The 22,596-nt window shown below is 32.6% G+C and overlaps 1 protein-coding gene across 1 annotated transcript; it reads left to right on the plus strand.

Annotated features, from left to right (window-relative positions):
- Positions 1-1,570: 1,570 nt before the first annotated feature.
- LOC147072571 (myrosinase 1-like) lies at positions 1,571-21,435 on the plus strand. The gene is made up of 7 exons (XM_085946295.1): positions 1,571-1,684; positions 7,726-7,826; positions 11,892-12,467; positions 15,708-15,802; positions 16,727-17,026; positions 19,603-19,841; positions 21,110-21,435. The coding sequence occupies exons 1-7, from the start codon at positions 1,641-1,643 to the stop codon at positions 21,243-21,245; spliced, it is 1,491 nt and encodes a 496-aa protein (XP_085802421.1). The 5' UTR covers positions 1,571-1,640; the 3' UTR covers positions 21,246-21,435.
- The last annotated feature ends 1,161 nt before the right edge of the window (positions 21,436-22,596 follow it).

The raw sequence follows: 22,596 nt of genomic DNA on the forward strand, positions 1-22,596 counted from the left end.
AATAATAAATAATTACAAGATAAAAAGAACTTTTTATATACAACGTTTTTAAATTTTCTGTTGAATCATATAAACTTGACTTGACTAGCTTAAACGATCAAAAAAATTAGTACATGATAGAAATAATACTAAAATGTCATTTTGACATTCATATTGATTTCCATAGTAACGCACGTATATATTAATAATTTAGTTACTAGGACCCCAGACCCTAGCAACCAATAATAGTGGATTAGATTACGGATTTCTTCCGAAATAACTTTTCATACAAAACAGAATTAACTGAAAATGAATTCAATTCTACTTAAAGATGGCTAAAAGTATTAAAAAAATGCATTGGCATCGTGTTCTGATATATTCTAAAAGTTTCAAATGTCGGGAAGTTAGTTGAAAATCGATTGCAAGATTTGTACCGGATAAACAACCACCGGACAAATAAGAATGTGACCCAATAAAAACGTTATAAAAAAAACGAAAATTAACATTAATGATCGAAACGTATATAATATTGAATTAATAATTAAAAGTAGAATTATTAGTTTTTTTCCTGAAATACACATACACATTTTTAATCACACTTAAGTACATAGTTATATAACTTAATAAGAATGATCAGGACCGGTGCGATTAACTAAATTATATTGTCGGCAATTGACGATGTGTCGAAACGGGTGAAACTGAACTTGGTTGTTATTAAATAATGATTAACTTCTTAATACATATCATAATAATCGTCATACGACTCTTGTAGATGTAAAGTTTAATCTGCTCGTTGTCTATGTTTTTTTTTTATGATTTTGATTCAATTCAAATTTATTTATTTAAACTCATCAGTAAAAATTGGAAATTATAATATCAAGAAGTTTGTACCATGACATGAAAAAATAAAGATAAATAAGTTAATAATATGTACTATTTTAATATAATTATATAATAACGTAATTTAATTGAACACAGTTAACCATCCCAATTAGCATCACAATACAAAATTACCTTTTTTAACTTAGGAAAACAAAGTATAATAATTAATATGCAGAACTTGATATTTTTCTAATATTTAATTTTACATTTAATTCATTAACTTACTCATATGGCGGCAGTGTGTAAAGATAAATGATGTTAACACTAATTAAATTTAATACTAAAACTCACTTACAGAGTAAAACTACATCGTTTTGACAAAAATTAAAATAGAATAATTAGGTTAATGAAATACCATAATTCAATTATGCATTGATAAAACTGTTAAAAACACTTATATATACGTAATACTATGTATGTCAAATGACTTTATCAATGTGTCTTTATCCTATACTGATAAGTGATAAGGAACATTCACTAAACTGGAAATTATTTGTTATTATTCATAAAATTACAATGATAAAAAAATTAAGTAGCACATCATAAAAATATTATTATTGTGTTTATTGAATAATCAAATTTAAACAGATCACCATTCTTAATCGAGACATCTTTTGTTTATTGTTTTTTTTTTCAGTTTCATTTTCAAATAAAATTTAAATAGAATCTTTTGATTGTCAGTCAAAGTATCACATGAAATTTATAGTGTGAGTATGGTACAAGATGTGTCAATAGACAGTTGGTATTTCTTTATGTGAGACAGTGGCAAGCGGAGAAAGATGGGGTTTACATTAGCTTTTATCTTTGGGACATTGTGTATAAGGTATGTAAACTTAATTAACTGTAATAACTAATAAGTTATATTAAAATGTGCAATTTAATTTAAGATTTTTTGAGACAGTGGCAAGCGGAGAAAGATGGGATTTAAATTAGCTTTTATCTTTGGGACATCGTGTTTAAAGTACGTTTACTCAGTTAACTGTAAATAACTAATAAGTTGTGTGCAATTTAATTTATGATTTTTTCAAATACATAATAGGTATAGTGACATTTTTAATTTATGTTTTTGTTTTGTTTTAAGTGTGTTGGTGATTTAAATACAGAACAATGCTTCTATGATGTAACTGTTAATCTTTGTGCAATAATTAGTTATTTTAACAACAAAATTACTTCGATTCATATGTTTTATTGCATATCGTCAGCTCAATACTACAACTAGATAACTCTGATTTGGTCATTGTTGGGAAAATGAAATTTAAACTTTACCTGATTACCATAAATCTAGGCTATAATTATTATTTAAAATAAAAATGGAAAACTGTGCTTGCCTAATTGGGAACATTTTAAAAAAGAACACGTTCAATTGTATGAAAAAATATTGTAGTTATATTATTTTATTTGTTTAATACATTTATGGTTTTAAATTTATCTAATATTTTCAAACACAAAATTAATACAGTTCCCATTAACTTCTGATTTAGCTAGTTTTATCATTTTGTAGAGAAGTGAATGTAAAATCATATTACATACTAGGTATCTCAAAAAGGGTGAACATCAAGTTATCTAGTTGTAGTATTGATGTGACGATATGAAAAACCTGAGCTATTATTATTATAAATCCACCAATATAAGTTTTCCATGGAGTAAGCACAGTGCATGTTTGGGAATTAATTATCATTAACTTTTTAATATTTATTGTGATGCACTTTACTTTTAAATTTGTTCAGCGGACGATTTATGTTGGTATACTTACAATGTAAATTACTTTATCAGATTATCACGTCACATGAGATCAGATCTCTAATACAATACAATACCCTACTGCATTCATTAATCATGTATCTGTTGATCAAATTAATTATTGCATGTACGTTCAGAGATAAATATTAATTGCACTGCCGATTACGACACGTGGTAGGTAAAACTCCATGAAAATGATTTTGATACAAAGTTCGTGTTGATTTTAAAATTACTACATTATTAATGGATAACCTTTGATAGGGTTGTAACCGGAAACAGCCGGTGTCACCATGGATAACTTAAAAAATATAAATAAAGAAAAACATTGCTTCAAATAAATCATAAATTGAATATTAAATATTTTATTCTTGGAGGAAAATGATATAATATATTATAATGTGTCGTATATACTTGTTAAACCCAGATAATTAAATAGGGACTAGAACAGGTTAAATTTATTTCTTAGACAGATTTTTGTTACATCTACTAATATTTCTAAATGATTAATATTTCACTACAACATCATCATCATCATCATCATCAGCCTGAATCTATCCATTGCTAGGCCTTTCCAATCTGATTCCACTTTTCTCGGTACTGTGCGTTGCGTTGCCATGTACTTCCGCAGAACTTTATCATTTCATCGATCCAGCGGCCTCTAGGTCTACCTTGCGGACGTTTTGTACCTCTTGGATATCACTGGATGAATAAATTTGTCAAACGATTGTCCCTTCTTCGAGTTCAGTGTCCAGCCTATTTCCATTTGAGGTTTTTAGGAAACTCTGTTACATCGCAAACCCTTGTCTGTGCCCTTATCGAAAGGACAAAAAGAGGAATGGGTGGATAAGAGAACTTCTCTACATACTCGTGACGATTCAATGGAGAAAGAGGAGGGGGGGGGTTTAAAATAACAAAAATCCTGTGACATCATTTTTTATACACGAGCTCTAAATGTACTACCTCGCAGTGTACCTGTCATCAAAGAGTACAAAAACAGCTGACTTTTTTTCCTCGCTAAAATTTATAAAGTAAGCGTTCCGTAGTATTAAAGCTGGACCAACGATAATACTCGTATTATTATTATGTAAGTTCAATCACATTATTAGCAGTGTTGCCAACTATGGTTGACAAAAACATGCCAAACGGGGTATGAAAACAAGCTATTTGGCAGGAAAAAACGCTAGATTTTGTGAAAATAAAATTGCAAGTAAATTTACTTATTCTACCAAGAACGAAGTCCGAAGATACCTTTGCTTTCGGGTATCGAAAAAAAAGTGCAAAATTCTAAAACGGTGTCGATACATGTAAAAATCACACATTTTGACAGAAATATAATTCAAAATTAACAACAAAATACCTATACGGCTTTCAAGTTTCGTTTCATGTTTGAAGACAAGGGCTTCTTTCTTGTAGAACAGACAAGAATTAAATGAATAATTGTTAAATTATTATTTTATATACGCGGAAATTCAGAGCAATATACAAAAACATTGAAAATAATGCATGAAATTGTTTCATCGTGTTTTATTTCTCACTAAAATAGGTGTCGATTAGGAAATCCAATCCCGAGCGAAAATTTTGATCCCGGGATTATGGGATTACAATTTGACGATCTCAGGATCCCGGGATTGGTGTTTTTTTCAACAGTTAATATTTTTTTTTATTTATACAAATAGCATTGATAAAATCGATCAAAAATGTCTAGTATAATTTATAGATACTATTTAAGACATTTAATGTTAATATTGTGTACGTTCAATCTTGGAGATACATATTTAGGTTCAATGGAGTAAATAATAGTGTAATATAGATAATAATGTTAAAGTAAAACTTTCTATAAAGTTTTTTTTATTTATTTAAGAAAAGATACCTAACATTCATAAAGTTCGGCGTAGAAACGAGTGCCTGCATGCACGTCCGTGGCACCGGCGGTTAGACGCCATTCGCGTGCTAGAACGTCAGTGACGTCTATCTGGTTAAATAATAATTCATTATTTTTCTGATATTCTTACGATTTCGTATTATAAAAAATGGTTATTTATTATCCGTGAGCATCCGACGATTCTCCCTGTGACAAGTGCAGGTACATAAACTTCACAAACATAATTTTATACAATCCCGAAGATTTCGGGATTATGTTTACTAATCCCGGGATTCATATGTATTGAAAATATTCCGGGATTGGATTCTCTAGTGCCGACCTACCTGCATTAAGTAAGTATCTGATTGTCAGAAATTTGATGCGCATGAAAATAAATAAACTGAATAGCTAGCATTTTTCAAGACATTCAGAGCTGTTGGAGGCATTTAAAAACGCTAGTAAAAACGCCACAAGCCAGATACGTTTTTTTAAAGCTAGATGCTTATGAAAAAATGCTAGATCTGGCAAGAAAAACGCTAAATTGGCAACGCTGATTATTAGTGCAAAGTCGTAATACATATCTACCAAGATTGTTATTAAAACGCTCATTTAATTTTTTAAATATAATATTATCTATCCATCAGTCATTAGCGTCATCATTTATCATACAAATAGTGATTGCATTATGTTATGAATTATTATGATATTGTCTTTGACATGTCAAAAAGAGTTTATTATCGATAATAACTATAGAAAGTTACTGACCAAGCATAATCATTATTACCATTTGTTTTTCATAGAGAATATTGTTCAAAGTGATGTTAAATAGAGCAAAATAATATACATTATACTTAAATAATAATTATTACGCTACTTTTTAAATTTTTGACATGATCAGTTTTATATATATATAGACAATAGATAATATGTTTACCGATATAATTCGTATTCCATGACGTAAGTAAGAATGAAGATGATGTTATATATTCTAAAAAACCTTTTTTTAAATATATTATCTATTTATTTACTTATTACTACATATTATGTTATCACAAGTTTATATCATTTGATCTAATTTTATGCGAGGTAATTAGGCAAAGACCCGTATCAGAGAAGTAAAAAGTGAAAAGTTATAAAACGTATACTCTACCCATAGAGGTATTAAATAAAAAGAGGGGCAAGAAATTGGCTTTCTCATACAACTGAATGAAGCAGGCCAACAATAGCCGACAACTTACGAGAAATAGCGATGCGTTAAAAAAAATGCAGAGCATCACGGAGGATTTACTTTGGTCATTATAACGTACCCATATAATATAATGTAAACGTGGTAATTTTGCCGCAAATTGATTACCAGCCTGATTCACTATACTTTTTTACCATACTTGCTTGCTTCCCCATACTTTCATATAACCTGCCGCCCCTAGACTCTACCTATATAATTTTATTTATTGTGTGCAGGGCCGTGCCAAGAGAATCTGCCCTGGCTTTCCGGACCTTTGCCGCCCCCCGAATCCTATTGCCCGGGTATTTCGCACCCCCAACACCCACACTTGGCGCGTTCATGAATGCGTATCAATATCTAAATAATAAAAAACCTAAATAATTAGTTATTTAATAACCATTATGACCCATGACTTAACAATCCGGGGCGCGTCCTAATCCTGAGCTAGTATCCTCCAATATCTCCACCAGCCGCGCTGGCATCCTTGTTGACACAGTTCAACTGCTGACCTGCTATCCAGGATGCTCTTCGCCAGTTGGGTGCTGTCCATTATTGCGACATGTCCCACCCATCGGAGCCAACCAAGCTTAACAAACATAATAAGGAAACTTTCTTCGTGGGACAAGTTGTAAATTTCCTGATTATATCATACCTATACGTCATTCACCTCTTTCTACTTTGGGACAATATTCTCTCGAATTCGTCGAGCGCACGCTCATCGGCTTGGGTGAAAGTCCAACAAAGCGATCCGTACGTCAATATCGATCGCATCAATATCTTGTTCATCAAAATGTTTGTACGAATAACCATTACGATCCAATCGTTAGTAGTGAGTCTAGGACGATTCGGCGCCGGTACAACTGGGCGCTACGCAATGGAATGGAATTCGAAAATAAATGGACGTTCGTGAATTATACATACTTTTAAAACATTATTATTATTAACGCACCAACCAGCCTCTCACCACGCTGAGGGTGAAAAAGTTACGTTGGACATGGCTCGGCCACGTGCACGGATGCCAGAATAGAATTTCAACATGGCTTGCTTGTTATTCAAGCCAACCGAATTCCGGCGTCCTGGAAGGCCGCTAAATACTACCTATAGAGCGCATACGGCGGAACTACGGGATGCTGGTTTGACATGCAACGATGCAAGAAGACTGGCAAGCGACAGGGATTCTTGGAGGCGCCTCGTGCTGTCCATAAGCTCCAACCAATTAGCGGATATGGCCGAAGAAGAAGATTTATATTAAAATTATTATATTACTCTTTAGTACTGAAATATGAACATGAAAATAATGATTTAATTGTGCATATTATATAAGTTACAACTAGAAGGGAGTTCTTTTATTTTAAAATAAAGCCTCAGGCATGAAAATTCTCAATTCGCAATAAAAAATATTATTTTAAGACCAAAATGAATTAAAACTACTAATTAGTAGATATAAACTGATTAAAATTTCTCATCTTTTTTATGTATGAAATCGTAACGAACGTCTATGTTTTCCAATCGACAGTGCGGTTCCCTATTGTCCTGGCGCCCAGTTGTTTGCTACCGCTAAGCAATGAAAGTGCGCAGATCCGATTTCTTATTGTGCGCAAGAAATAGGCAGAACTATATATTTATTGTTTATGGTCACTTTTGATGTAATATAACAGTGTTAAATAATTACGCTAGCTGTATCGCCTTGTATCGTTTGTCACCACTATCTTTCCTGTCAAGGTATCAAACCTTACGTCTAATAAGGTGGTACATTTTTAATGATCCAATGGTTGAGTAGAGTGATAATTTCTTACGTGGAAACTACGACAAAATCTCTACCTTTTTGCGCATACTTCAGTAAAGGCGCATGGACCTATATTATATAAAATGCATGCTATATTCTTGATAAGATAACACTATTTTAAAAGATTGAGTGACCCGTATGATAACTTGACATTTCGTTGACCTACGTATTCATAATATACACGTGCCCTATGTTTATAAATATCCCCGTGAGTACCTACTAATTGGATTGTTTGGTCTTTGTATTTTTCAGTACTTTTAACCAAGTAAATGGCGAAAGAAAGTTCAAGGAATCCTTTAAATTCGGCGCTGCGACTGCATCATATCAAGTTGAAGGCGGATGGGATGCTGATGGTAATTAATTATCATAGAATCACTCTTAGAACGCGCGCTCACTAGACCGTCTGGCCGTTGCGACTTACCGCGCTATACTCCTTACAGACAACATACGATGATTGTCTCTCTAACTTCCGGTACTGGGTATATATCGATCAAATCTTAACAGCCAGACGTTGTAGCGGGCGCACGCTGTTAAAATACGTAATAGTAATTAATTCATGACAATACATTAATAAAATGAGTTTATCACTAATTGGTATTCATCACAATATAAATATTGCTTTACGACGCGTGTTTCGCTCACATGGCCAGCTTTATCAAAATATAAGTACTGAAACTCTCATTTGGCTTTATGTCATATTATGATATTATAATTATTATATTGTCAATGCCATGTGGCAGGGGTAGAAAAGGATTGAGCATAGGGATTGCAATACCGAATGAAAATTCCAATACCGGTATTTCGGTATTTCCAATTGAATACTGGTATTAATACCAGTATTTTTGAAAAATATAAAAAAAAACAGAAACCAATAAATATAGATATAAAAATCTCTTTAAAATATTAATATGTTACAGCACAAATATCTCAATAAGTAGGTACATATGTATAAAAATGTATGTCATAATATAAAAATAGGTAAAGATACGTAAAGGCAAGATATGGTAGAGATACTGATGTTTACAAATACCTTGAACTATTGGCACTTTCTTCTTCGAATGATCTTTCAATATATTTATTTTAAGTGTTCTCGGATATACCCCACTGGTAATTGTACATAATGTTTTATTACACTTTTAACACTAAACTACTTCTTTACTTTTATCCCATAATAAGTTAAACCAAATACAATATTGCTCACTTTTTTGTTAAAAAAAATATTTCTCTATTATTCTATAAGCTACTATTGAGTAGATAAACATCAAACTATTAGGCACAGGCAAGTCCATTATAGTAGACTTAATATTTGTTATAATATAAATATTCGCCACTAGGGCCGAAGTTTTTAATGATTGATTGTGCAAACAAATAGTAGGTAGGTATTTAAGCGCAATTTCAGATACTTACATCTTAAAAATAGACCTGACAACTTATAAGATCGGCGGGGAACTGGCAAAAATATTTGGATCAAATTAAAATCAGGGAAGTAGTAGTATAAATCATAATAATAATGTATTTTGCATCTGCACTTGTCAAAAAGGTCAAAGGCCGGAAATAAACCAGACAGTCAAAAAAATACAGTCCTGCTAAACCTTTTATATTAATTAATACATTTTATATCCTGTCTGATTTTTAAAACCGGTATTTCGGTATCGAAAAATACTGAGATACCGGTTTTGAAATACCGGTATTGCAATCCCTAATTGAGCATGACGTAATTTTCACCCACGTTAACCGAGTGCGTAGAGCATGTATGTGTATAAATACGAAGCTGTGGGTCGTGCATGGATGAAATGCATGTTGTATGATCCAGTGCAAGGACCGAATAGATTTGGCAAATGACTAACAACTTACTATTCCTCATTAAAAAGACTCTTAATACAAACTTCACAGTGTGCAGGCTCATATTATTATACCCTGTTTAGGATACCTTCAACATTTTAATTTACTTTTCTATTTTTACTTATGTAATATGTGAAATGTTGGCAAAATTTCAAAATATATTTTAACAGAGAATTAGGGTGATTGAGGGAGGAGGGATTTTTATGGTAAGGCTTTAAACCCTTATTAATTAGTGCGAAATTGTTGTTAATATTTTTATTTGTTTCTAAAGATTTCGAATCTATTATTTTTAAGCCTACCTTATTCGTGTGTTGAAGAATTTTAAAATTAAAACCTAGTACCGTAGCTCCATACTCAGTCTCTAAATACGAATTGAAAAACAGTATATGTTTATTTGCCAAACCCAGGATTCGAACCTGGAACCCAAGACATTATAAGCCGCTCGGCCATCGTGGGCTATATAATAGATTAACAATTAATATGTAATAATATAAATATAATATATAAATTAATAATAACAATTAAGTAATACTTATGTAAAAATTAATAATAATAAATGATGCATAAAATATACATAATAATAATTATTGTATAAAATGTTTTTTGTATTGAATCTGACACCGTGAACACAAAAATTTCTTATCACCGATTTAGGTACTTTCGTAAAGCACAATACGAATATTACAATATATGAATATTATTAGATGCACGTTTAATTAGGGATTGCAATACCGGTTTTCAATAGGAAATACCGGTATTGGTATTTTCATTTGGTATTTCAATTCTTACGTTTAATAGTGACCATTTAATTTTCTCTATTTACTCGACATGCACAAGACCACGCAATTCCAGTAGTCTGGAGCAGATGTCCAATTAAAGACTTATTAAAATAGTCAATTGGATAACACTGTCCATTGCCAGTCATCTGTATAAAGCCGAAAGCAAAGCTTGGCGCCAAAAATCAATGGACCTAACTCGTAGTTGTCAAAATCAATATGACGTACCTACCTACGATACTTTAGTTGAAAATAAAAACTGTCTACAATTCGATAAACATTTCATGTAAGAACCACTAGTTAAAATCGTCGTAATTGGTAAAGCACACTGGCGTGAATCTAGAGGTTACAGGTTCAAGTGCCGTCGGGTGTGGTATTTTTTTTCTTGTCTGTAATTTACAATATAATATTATACAATAATTGCACCAATTTAATATAAACAAATCGAGCGTAATTTATCATTTAAACAATAGCTAATAAGATGAAAAATAATTGCGCTGCAGGCGACTTTTTGCTAGCCGTGATTTAAATGTATGAACTTTATGGCTCAGCTAATTTTCTGGCGCCCTGTCATGCACACAAATATATTAAACATACATAACTTGAAAACATCTCATGCATATACACACTAGAAAAAATCATTTTGTAAAAAAAAATACGACACCCGATGAGACTGGAACATGTGTCTGCTGGATTCGCACCAGTATGCTTTTTCCAATTAAGGAATTAATTGATACTTACCTTAATTTAGTATACTAAAGCCGATAGCCAACATTATAATGCAATTCGATAAGCATTTCATGTAACAACTAGGTACTAGTTAAAATCGTCGTAATTAACTAAGATGACGGTAGCTTAACTGGAGAAAGCGTACTGGTGGGAATTCAGGAGATACAGGTTCAAGTCCCGTTGGGTGTTGTATTTTTTTCTACAAAATGATTTCTAGTGTGTATATTATGCATGAGATGTTTTCAAATTATGTATATTATTCAATATATAGAATGTTACATTCTCAAATCTTGTGTCTCATTCGTTGAATAAAAAAATAGTATATCAATAGTATTTTATTATATTTACCTGTTTGTATACCGAGGCGATTTTCTTTGATGCAGTTAACGCAATCGATTCATCAGAAGATTTAAACAGAGGTCCGAAACAGTTGAAACCAGTAATGAAATTACTGAATTATACTCAAATCTTTAAATGATGCGTATTTCTTACGAATTTAGTAGGTATAAGATATTGCCCAAAGCATAACAAAATACCATCAACTAACATCAAACGGACCCATAACACAACCACCCAAACAAATAAGTACGTACTTGTACACGTGTAGTAAACAAATAATATTAATATATGGTATCACTTTACTTTTGACCACGTCCGATGTATGGGCCTCCACAGAGTGAAGGATGTTATTAACAGATTTTTGTTTTTACGAAAAATGGATTTTAGTCACTTGACGGACTTCAAACACAGATTTAAAAACAATATCCATATTTGCCAGACCCAGGAACCTGGGACCCACTGCACCGCTCGACCACCGTAGTGTCGATTAAAGGATGTGATTTCTGGTTTTAATAGTATTTTAATCGTTGAGGGACTAAAAATATGAATCAGTACCTACGTCGGGTCTCCATGACCTGTACGGTAAATCTGTCATTGATAAAGAGGTTTTTCTAGATTTTATAAAAATTAATGTTTCAAGGTTTCCGCCAAAAAAAAATGTTAGGAATCACTGCCAGAGAGTCCTAATGTGTTGAAGCATAATAGAATTGTTTTTCGAATATTATGTTTCAGGCAAAGGAGAAAGCATTTGGGATCACCTTACTCACAATAACCCAAAAATGATATCAGATGGCTCCAATGGAAACATAGCATGCGACTCCTACCACCAATACAAAAGAGACGTCGAAATGCTGACAGAATTAGGCGTCGACTTTTACCGCTTCTCCCTATCCTGGCCTCGAATACTTCCCACAGGATTCAGCAACGAAATTAACCAAGCAGGAATCGACTATTACAACAATCTTATCAACACTTTGATATCGAATAACATTGAGCCTGTCGTAACGCTTTACCATTGGGATCTGCCACAGAATATGCAGGAGCTGGGAGGCTGGGCCAATCCGCTGATAGCGGACTATTTCGTCGACTATGCTGATGTCGCCTTTAAGGAGTTTGGAGATAGGGTCAAGCTATGGTTGACCTTCAATGAGCCAAAAGAGATTTGTTTATCTGGTTACGGGATCGATACTATGGCTCCGGCTTTGAATATGTCAGGAATTGGAGAATATATGTGTGCTCATACTTTACTGAGAGCACACGGTAAAACTTACCGTATATATGACACGATTCATCGACCACTTCAAAATGGTAAGAATGATTAATATTATCATCATTATTATATTTTAGAATAATATGTAGTAGAAATGAAAATCTTTTATCAAAACTAAATTACATCTTTGACGATTCTTTCATTTCTCACGATTCGAGAATAATAATTATTGTTTAAATCAAGAATATTTATTTTTTCAAGATATAAGATATTGAGGGATGTATTTTCAAAGTGAACTTATTCCACTACTTGAAGAAAATGCGATATGAAAGCCAAAATTTAAAGGATGCAAGTTTGAACAAGTATTTTTTGTATAAAAGAACCTTATATTATATACCATTCAATCCAGTAGAAAAATCAACTTCAAAATCGGTGTTAGTAACAAAAATAACGTTTTCCAATACAAAAAACATAGTATGTAACAATGTACGAGTAACATCAACACCGTAAACAGTTTTTTGGCTTTTGCCAAGTGGAATAAGTTCACTTTGAATAGAGTAACAACATTAATAGCAACATTCAACAAGAACGCGTCAATTTGAATACTAATATAGATTAATAGAATATAAATCCGGTATATTTGACGTGAGTATGATCTTAAATAGTTTTCATTATTGATAAAAAAATATAACGAAACTTTAATACGAGTACAATAGAGCGAATGCGCGAAGAAGCATGTGAGCGATAATAATATGCATATACGTGACTAAGCAATTAAGTGCAGCTCGCATGCAGCGTTGCCAACTTAGCGTTTATCGATAAGCATCTAGCTTGCAAAAAACGCATCTAGCTTATGGCGTTTTTATTAGCGTTTTTTGATGCCTTCAACAGCTCTAAATGTGCTGAAAATAAGCTAGATAATTAGTTTATGTATTTTCTTGCACATCAAATTTCTGATCATATATTATCTAATAATAAAGGTACGAAGTAGGTCGGTGCTAGAGAAATAAAACAACAAAATGAAACAATATGATCACTGATGGCGTTAGAGTGATTCACTATATGATGGTATCAGATATTATAATTTAATGTGTGTTTAGACATAGTGGTATCGGATTGACGATTATCGGGGACTCCATTCTCTGGTAGGTATTACCTCATTATTACTTAATTTAGCTACATAAATTAATTATTCATTTGATATTTCAAACAAAAGTCTTCTTATGGTTCTTATGACATCTAATTATTATTTGTCCACAAGAAGAACATATTAGTCGTCAGTTGATTTAAGGTCATGGATTATTAAATGTTTTTGTACCTACATAGATATTATCAGGGCTTCCAACCGTTATTTTTTTTCGTTTCTGTTTTCGATCCGGTTCAAGGAAAAATATATATCGACTCGGGTCCGGGTTTCGTTCCGAAAAAATAACGGTTTTTCCGGTTTTTGATTTCCGGTTCAGTTCCAAGTGGTTAATTTTTAATTTTTTTTATTTGTATTAAAACATTTTATGGCACTTGTATGATAGCCCGGCGCCACGCTCCGAAACCAATGGTTATATTGGCCGTAGCCATAAATTTTTAAAATACCACAACAAATGAATGACAACTGAAATGGGGAGTAAGATCACGACGTTAAGACACGTATTTGAACATGTACTGAACCGAAAAAACCGATAATTATATGAGCGCTCGCACGAGAGGGATGCAACGTGGATGTTCTATTCATGCGATCGCGCTACAAAGACGCAAACTATTCCAGACACGGACAGTTTATTGTTAACTGTGACCTGTGCATATCTTTGACAGACTGAGAGTGGATTTGTGTCTGCATGTGTGTGCTATGGTATGTTGCGTATCATATTGCGCATAGTTTTTTATTCACCACAGAGGTATACTTTTGTGAATAACTTGCTATAAAATGCTAAAGTGGAAATTTAAAATATGTATACAAAAGGACTTATACTATTTAAAATATGTGCAATTTATTTCGTATTGGTGGTTAACTCGTCATTGTTTTCTTATTTTGCTCGCATCAGTCAAAAACCTCAAACATTTGAACACAAATTTTAAAACACAATCACTGCTGAAGTTTTAATTACCACATTTAAATAACACGTTAATTATATCGAATGGCCAACTCCTCGAAACCGCGCCAGTCGCGGTGTTAGCACTAAATGAGTTTTAATTGATACAGTAAATTTTACAACTTATTGTATTCGATATCTGCGATTCATGTCGTTACCAAATCCGTATATTTTTTGTAGTTAAGTAAATGAAATACTTTTGGTGATGATAATCTATTGACAGATAAAATTATTATCACTTTAATAATATTTTTAAAAAGACACTTTTGCGTTAATATGATATGTCAGAGGGATGAGAAGAAAAAATATTTTCAGTATCATTGTTATATTTCAACGTATATTTGCACACTAGTGCATTGTGCCCGAAACATAATATATTTTGTTGTTAACAATTTGACTGAATAAATAACATGAGCCACGCGCGATCTACAGGCTACAGATATTTTTTTAAATCAATGAAAAAAAATGTGAGAAATAACGATAATTTAAAAAAGATGTTATGGTTGTATTAAAATGTACTTATTAAAATAATACATTTAAGAACAAAATACGAAAGCTGCAATAGCCTTCAAAAAATTCTACAGTTCAGTGTCACAGTGTTTGTGTTTTACGTGCTCAGTTTAGCCGCGTTTTGACGGTTATTAACTTAACTATTTAAGACGGTAACACGTTATCATTATTTTTTATCAATAAAACATGGATTCAAAGAGGTTGGACGGTGCTTTGCATGGATAGCACTCGGGCCAATTCCGTATACAAGACGCTTATCTACAATAATTGCTAACACAGTCTAATTGGAGATTCTAATCGGATGCATTTGGACATTGTCATTACATTATTACGTATTTAAAAATATGTTGCAGTAATACTAACTCTCTGAATATAATACAGCATATTTTTCACCTTTTTTACTTTAGAGTTAAGTGATATTTTAAAATAGCCATGTAAAGTGTAGTTTGTAAAATTTAGATGTGGTCGGTGACCGGTAACCCGCGGGTTTCTCCTACTTGTGTAGAATTACGCTAAAACTTTCATGATTAAAATTATTGGAAAGTTGTATCCAGAAATTAAATACACCGACAGAATAGATATTGGCGAATGAGGTATTTTAATGTGTTAGCATCGTGTCACCTTCAATATGTTTTAAAAACCGCGAGCAAATTCAAAAGATCCACAGGGTTCACTAACCTACAATAGTTTGTCGACAAGTGGTCTATCTTATTGTGTTTTTCTTTGTTTTTTTTCTTTCAGGGAGGGTATCATTAACACTTAGCAGTCGATTCAATAAACCCGCAGATGAATCTGAAGAAAATGTAAATGCAGCCACAAAAGCAACTGAATTTTTGGTAAAACAATATACATTACCAGTAGTGATTCGCTGACTTTCTATGTGATGGGGTTTAGTCATCAATTATTAAATATACACACCAACTTACTTTCTCATATTATACATTATGTATCAAGCTACTTTTATAATAATATGATCTTATTCTACCTACCAGAGGCACCTAGCGGGAAAATACGAAGCTTGCAATTTGAGACATTTTTGTGATAATTTACAATTTCAACTAGGTATATTAATTAATAAATATGTATCTATAAACATTAAAAAATATTTTTTTTTAAGTCAAAGACAAACTTCCAATTTTAAAAAATGTGAATTTGTTACATATTTACGTACACAGTTACGTTATTATTACATTATGTTTTATGGTCATATTTATTATTAAAATTTATTTTATTTAGTTTATTAAGTTTTCAATGTTTCCTCGAACAGGTTTTTGACTAATTCAGTTAGCATTTGGGACCAATAATAATCGCTTTTGAAAAACGATATACAGAGAGTTTTTTTTACTCATCATGGGGTTATTTGAATCGCTCTTGTGGAACGAAATTTGTACGGCGGCGACGGGGTGGGACCGAGTCACCCCGGTCAGCAAAAAATAGACGACATAGCTTTCTTAATTTGTACATAGGTTTCACCGTGAAATAGAGTTAATTAATTATTTTAATACCGCGTAATCATCATCTTCATCATCAACACCCACGATGACCGCGCGGTTTAAGCGTCGGCCTATAGTGTCGTGGGTCCCAGGTTCGAATCCTGCGTCTGACAAATACACATATTGTTTTTCAATTTTTGTATGAGTCAGAGTAAGGACCTAATAAGTTGATCAAATGGCTTACATCCATTTCTCGTAAAATCATAATGAAAACAAAAAAAAAATCATGGTGTAGGTCACTAAAAAAATATATTCATATAATTCCAGCTTGGCTGGTATGCCAATCCTATATTTTCCGAAGAAGGTGACTACCCTCTAGTGATGAAGGAAGCCATTGTCAAGAAAAGTGAGGAGCAAGGATATGCAACCTCACGTCTTCCAGCGTTCACCAGTGAGGAAATCGAATACATCCGTGGTTCCTTCGATTTCTTTGGACTGAACTTTTACACATCAAGACTCGTGAGTGCCGCAAGTCCCAAATATCCAGCTCCATCGTTTGATGATGACATGGGAGTTTTGTCTTATATAGATGAATCATGGGAGCCTTCAGCAAGCTCATGGTTAAAGGTAAAATAAATGAAAAAATATTATTCTTTCAGTATAGATTTATTATTTACATCACTTGATTATTTTATATTCTATAAAAATAGTTTAATTTGCCAACGACAGATGTCGTAGGTACGAGGGTGGTTATTTTTGTATTTTTTTTTTATTTCTCAACATAATCTCCTTGGAGCTCAATACACTTGGTTAGACGTTTCTCAATTTTTTTTAAACCGTCAGAAAAATAAGTTTTCGGAAGGTCCTCAAAATAAGCATTTGTCCGATCGATGACTTCTTCATTTGCAAAAAAACCTTGTCCACTTAGCCATTTTTTTAAGTTTGGGAAAAGGAAAAAGTCACTGGGGGCTAAATCTGGCGAATACGGTGGGTGGTCGACCAATTCGAACTTCAATTCTTCAATTTTAGCCATTGATCGTAAACATGTGTGAACACGGGCATTGTTCTGATGAAAGAGGAATTTTTTCCTGTTTAAATGAGGCCATTTTTCTTCAATTTCGTTTTTTAGCTGGTCCAATAAAGATGCATAATAATCCCCTGTTATTGTTTTTCCTTTTTCCAAATAGTCAACGAAAATAATTTCACGTGCATCCCAAAATACAGTAGCCATAACCTTACCAGCTGATTTTACGGTTTTCGCCTTCTTTGGACATGGTTTGTCTTCGCAATCCACTGCTTTGACTGTTCTTTCGTCTCGGGAGTATAGTGGTGTATCCATGTTTCATCTACAGTCACAAAGCGACGAAAAAATTCATCCGGATTGCGTTGCATGAGCGACAACAGGGCTTTAGAGGCCACCACCCTATTGCGTTTATTGTCGACTGTGAGCAAACGCGGCACCCATCTTGCAGAAATATTTTTCATGCCCAATTTGTCATGTTAAATAGAAATGACGCTACCTTTTGAGATCCCTGTAACCTCAATTATCTCACTCAACTTTAATCTTCGGTCACTTAACACCATATCGTGGATTTTATTGATCATTTCTGGTGTAGTCACCTCTACAGGACGTCCTGAGCGTGGTTCATCCTTTGTTGATGTACGACCACGCTTAAATTCATTTAACCAGTTATAAATAGTTGCAAGTGAAGGAGCAGATATGCCGTGAACTAAATCCAACTCATTTTTTATTTCCTTTGCTGTTAACCCTTTTATATTAAAATGTTTAATAACAGCTCTAAACTCAATTTTCTCCATTTTCCATTTTTCCATTTTCCACAAGCAAATTTTTTTTTAAATGTACGAAAAACACACAACAACCCGACCAATTTGATTGAAACTTCGCAGCATACTGAATCGGTAGTGCCGCTGCATGAAAACAAACCGCTTACAGTAATAGTCGCGCCACTTGTCGGCTTTTCTAAGGACTTATTGACCCACCCTCGTATAATATGTAGAAATGTATTATACCACCGCCACCTTTAGATTAATAAAGCCTGAGCATAACTTTTTGCACAAGCGACGAGTGGTCCACCTTTCAGCTGTCAAAATCAGATCCCAGATTGCTTGACATATTGATTCACCCTTTCTCGTTTCAAATTGAATTATAAAAAAATTCTCAAATCAAATATATTAACGATCAGTGTTATTAATAAATAATATACATTACTGATACTCATCAGCTGTCAAAGTCAGACTAGTCCTTCACACAAAAACCGGTGGTAATATCGATTTCCAAAAAATATGTACGTAGCATTGATCTATGCATTACATGTGTAGAAGGTGTGTTAATGCTAGTGTATTATTAATCATGTAACTTATTTATGCAAATCAAATCATTCCCTGTGTGAACACGACAGACGCGTTAGTATGAGCACTCTATAGAACAATGACAGGCAATGACAGTTCATACATAGACAACAATGGGAGGGGCAGACAAAGTAGGACCAGTCGTTGTGAATGTATCGGCTTTCCACTTGAGTCGGCAATGATTATACAGATTACAAAACAATCTGCAAAGGTTTAAAAAATATATATATCACAGCGCGCCATCTGTCTTGACGTAAATAAATGTCGGATTATTTGTCAAGGAATTGTAAAATTTTAATCGTATGGACTTTACGTCACGTAACCTGAGTCAGTCTATCGAATTCTTTGAAACATGGTAGGCTCATATAGCAGCGCCTAAACTTTCGCGCATAATATTGTTGTCATGACTGCACTTTGTTCAAAATAATTAAGAATAATTAGATAATTTAAAAAAATAATTTCTATTTAATAAATATCTTAGATGGTTTTTAAAAATAAAAATAAATTGTATCTTATGATTCGTGATGTGTATGAATGTTTTAAAAAATACGTTATTTAAACACATCGCTCAATTTTATGCCATCAGTAAGTTTTTAAAGTGTCGTTGGATGCTGTATCGTTGTCATTAGTGTGTGTTTATTCATTAGTAGTAATATCGTATTATCTTCTTATTTCTCGTAAGTATACCTAACAAGTGTGCTCTTTTTCTCAGATCTCCATAGCATCCTCTTTTCCAAAAGTAACCCTTGTAAACCCTAAACATAAAATAATTTTCAATAAACTGTAACATAATGAAAAGTATGTATTACATAATTGATTTTTTTATTGCACAGGTTACACCATGGGGCTTAAAAGGTCTCTTGAATTGGATCAAAGATCACTACGACAGTCCGGAAATAATGATTTTTGAAAATGGATTTTCAGACAAGGGTGAATTAAACGATATCAAGCGGGTAGATTATTACAGACAGTACTTAAATGCTGTATTGGATGCAATCGATGACGGATGTACTGTCACGGCATTCACTGCCTGGTCGTTGATGGATAACTTCGAATGGATGAAGGGATACAGGTAGGCGCTAGGGATTGCGTTCCCGGATACAATACTAAATCTCCAATTTTACGGGATTAGTATTAGTTTTAAATATCGGAATCTCAGTACCTATTGGCCTGGGAGTTTGCCCATTTCTTGTCATTGGTTGTACCAACCTTTAGTTTTTTTTTTTACTTTATCCTATCTATCCTAATAAGAGCATATGGGCTTCCACACAGTGGAGGGTTTTGTATTAATAGATTATTGTTTTTTTATACGAGAAATAAATGTCAGCAACTTGTTCAACCTGTTAGGTCCATATTCTGGACTCCAAACACGAATTATTGAAAAACAGTATGTCTATTTGCCAGACCCAGGATTTGAACCTAAGACGCATGAAGTCTTTATATACCAGAGGCACCTAGCGGAAAAATATGAGGTTTACGATTTGAGACATTTTTTTTGATAATTTACAAACGTAAGTATCTGAAAACAGTCAAAGATAAACTTACAATTATAGTAAAAAACTGTTATAAAATGTGAATCTTATTTAGGTATGGTCCCAACATTAAAGCTCGATTTGATATAAGAAATGAAAAGGATTTCAAGTTATACAAATTTATATTTTTATAAAAATCGACGTTTTTTTTAAATAAATATAAAAAATATTAAAAGTATGAATTAGTCAAAAATCTCTACAACAAAACATAGAAAACTTAGGTAATAAACTAAATTTAAATAATAAATATGACCATAAAACATTGTAATAATAAGATGCGTTCCCGTGACAAAATCACATTTTATAACATTTTTTTAAGTTTAAAACAAAAAATAATTATTTTTTTAATGTTTTCAGATACATATTTATTAATTAATACAGTTGAAATTGTAAATTATCAAAAAAAACATCTCAAATTGTAAGCTTCGTATTTTTCCGCTAGGTGCCTCTGGTAGGTAGAAGCATCACACCTAAGACAATTATCATAGATTCCCGAATATCACCCGTATCACAAGGGCATTAATACTAAATTTCTGTACATGGAATAGTGACCCTTAAGGTGCTGAAAAACACTGTTTATGGCATTCGAAATTAATCTGGAATGAACTGGAAATATTACTTTTCATATACTATAACTTTAAATATGATTCGAACGTAATAATAATAAAAGGTAAAAATTTAATATTCTTAATCGGAACAAAAAGAATAATATACCTATTAAATAATATTAATTCCTAAAAGAATCGCTTTTACGATATAATATTTTAAATATATTATAATGATGGGTATATTTTTTATTTCTTTCTAGTGAACGCTTCGGACTATACCATGTGGATTATACGTCTCCAAAAAGAACTAGAACTCCCAAAGCATCAGCGAAATTTTATAATGAGATTATTAAAAACAGAGTGATCAGTGATGTAGATGACGATGATGATCTGTGAAAGAATTTACTTATCTGTGATAAATTTTAAATTAATATATTATTAATCATTAGTTAAAATAAAATAATTGCCAAACAATATGTACCTCATTGTATTTATACTTCAATATTCCAGTGTCTCTATCTAAAACATTGTAATCATTATGAAAATGGCGATCAAATAAGCTTTTAATAAAATTATTTATTTACTATTTTTTATTCTTAATCAATTATTAATGATTATTGTTTTTATGCTTAAGTTTTTAAAACAAAATTAGCATAATATATTACTTAACCTACATAATATGCTATTATCACTAATTACCTACCTAATTGAATTTGGATTGGACTGGCTAGCGGCTAGCTTATACATTGTGAATGAATGAATGATACAGAAGTATGAATGGGACACTAGTCCTACAGGGGAAAAAATACTTTGTGAACAAATTTGACAAAATATAATCATCATAAGACCAGGGAACACAAAAAAAATAAAGGAACTTCTCAATGTGAAAGTAACAGGGTTTAATTCTTGAGTGTGGATAAATATGGGATAAACGAAAACACGTGTTAAATAATATGGCATTTTCAATATTTATCATTGAAGGTTGTCACGTAAAGGAAGGCTATATATTATTTGTTGAATCTTATGGCCTGCGCATCTATTTTATACACGAGGCTGCTATCGGCGGCTGTCGAGGTCAGTTTATTATATTATGTATGACGATTGATTGTTAACAATCATTAACAATAAGTTAACCGTATGAACTGTCAAAAAGTTATATATTGTAACAGCATCTCTCTTGGCTGTGTTAACTTTTAGAGCGAGATTGATAGTTTTGTAGTTTAGATGGCTAACTTATTGTAACAATTATTATAATACCTCAATAGATAAATATGATAAATTGGAACTCACCGGTTGATTTTTATCCGCGAGATCTACAGCCCCTTAATTAACTACCTGTCCGCTAAGTGGATATTTATCGAGTTTTTCATCTATCTTTGTGTTGCTAGATTGTATGTATCTCAGGCGCTATTAACGTCATAAATCTACTCTAAGCATATAATTAAAGCTTATAGTTTACTCTATCCAACAGTGTGCTATTACCGGATTTCCCTCAGAGGTACAAGGTACGCGTGGGTCCAACCGACCTCCTAATTTTTGATGATGCTAACGACGCTACGGTCAAAGTTCGAAAGCTACAGATACGTTTGAGGTACCAAGTGAAAGAGGGATCTTTCTTCTAGTCCTTGATGGTTTTATTTTGTACGACAGGTGTACAATTTAGCCTCACCCGCCTCCGTAGCAGTACTCGTTACCTGTGTGAACTAATAAAATCGATCACTAATTTTTGTTTCGCTTTGTATCGCAT

Source organism: Rhyacophila brunnea, unplaced genomic scaffold, assembly GCF_057557595.1.
Source record: "Rhyacophila brunnea isolate RB1 unplaced genomic scaffold, BYU_Rbru_1.0 scaffold_2, whole genome shotgun sequence".
Classification (NCBI taxonomy): domain Eukaryota; kingdom Metazoa; phylum Arthropoda; class Insecta; order Trichoptera; family Rhyacophilidae; genus Rhyacophila; species Rhyacophila brunnea.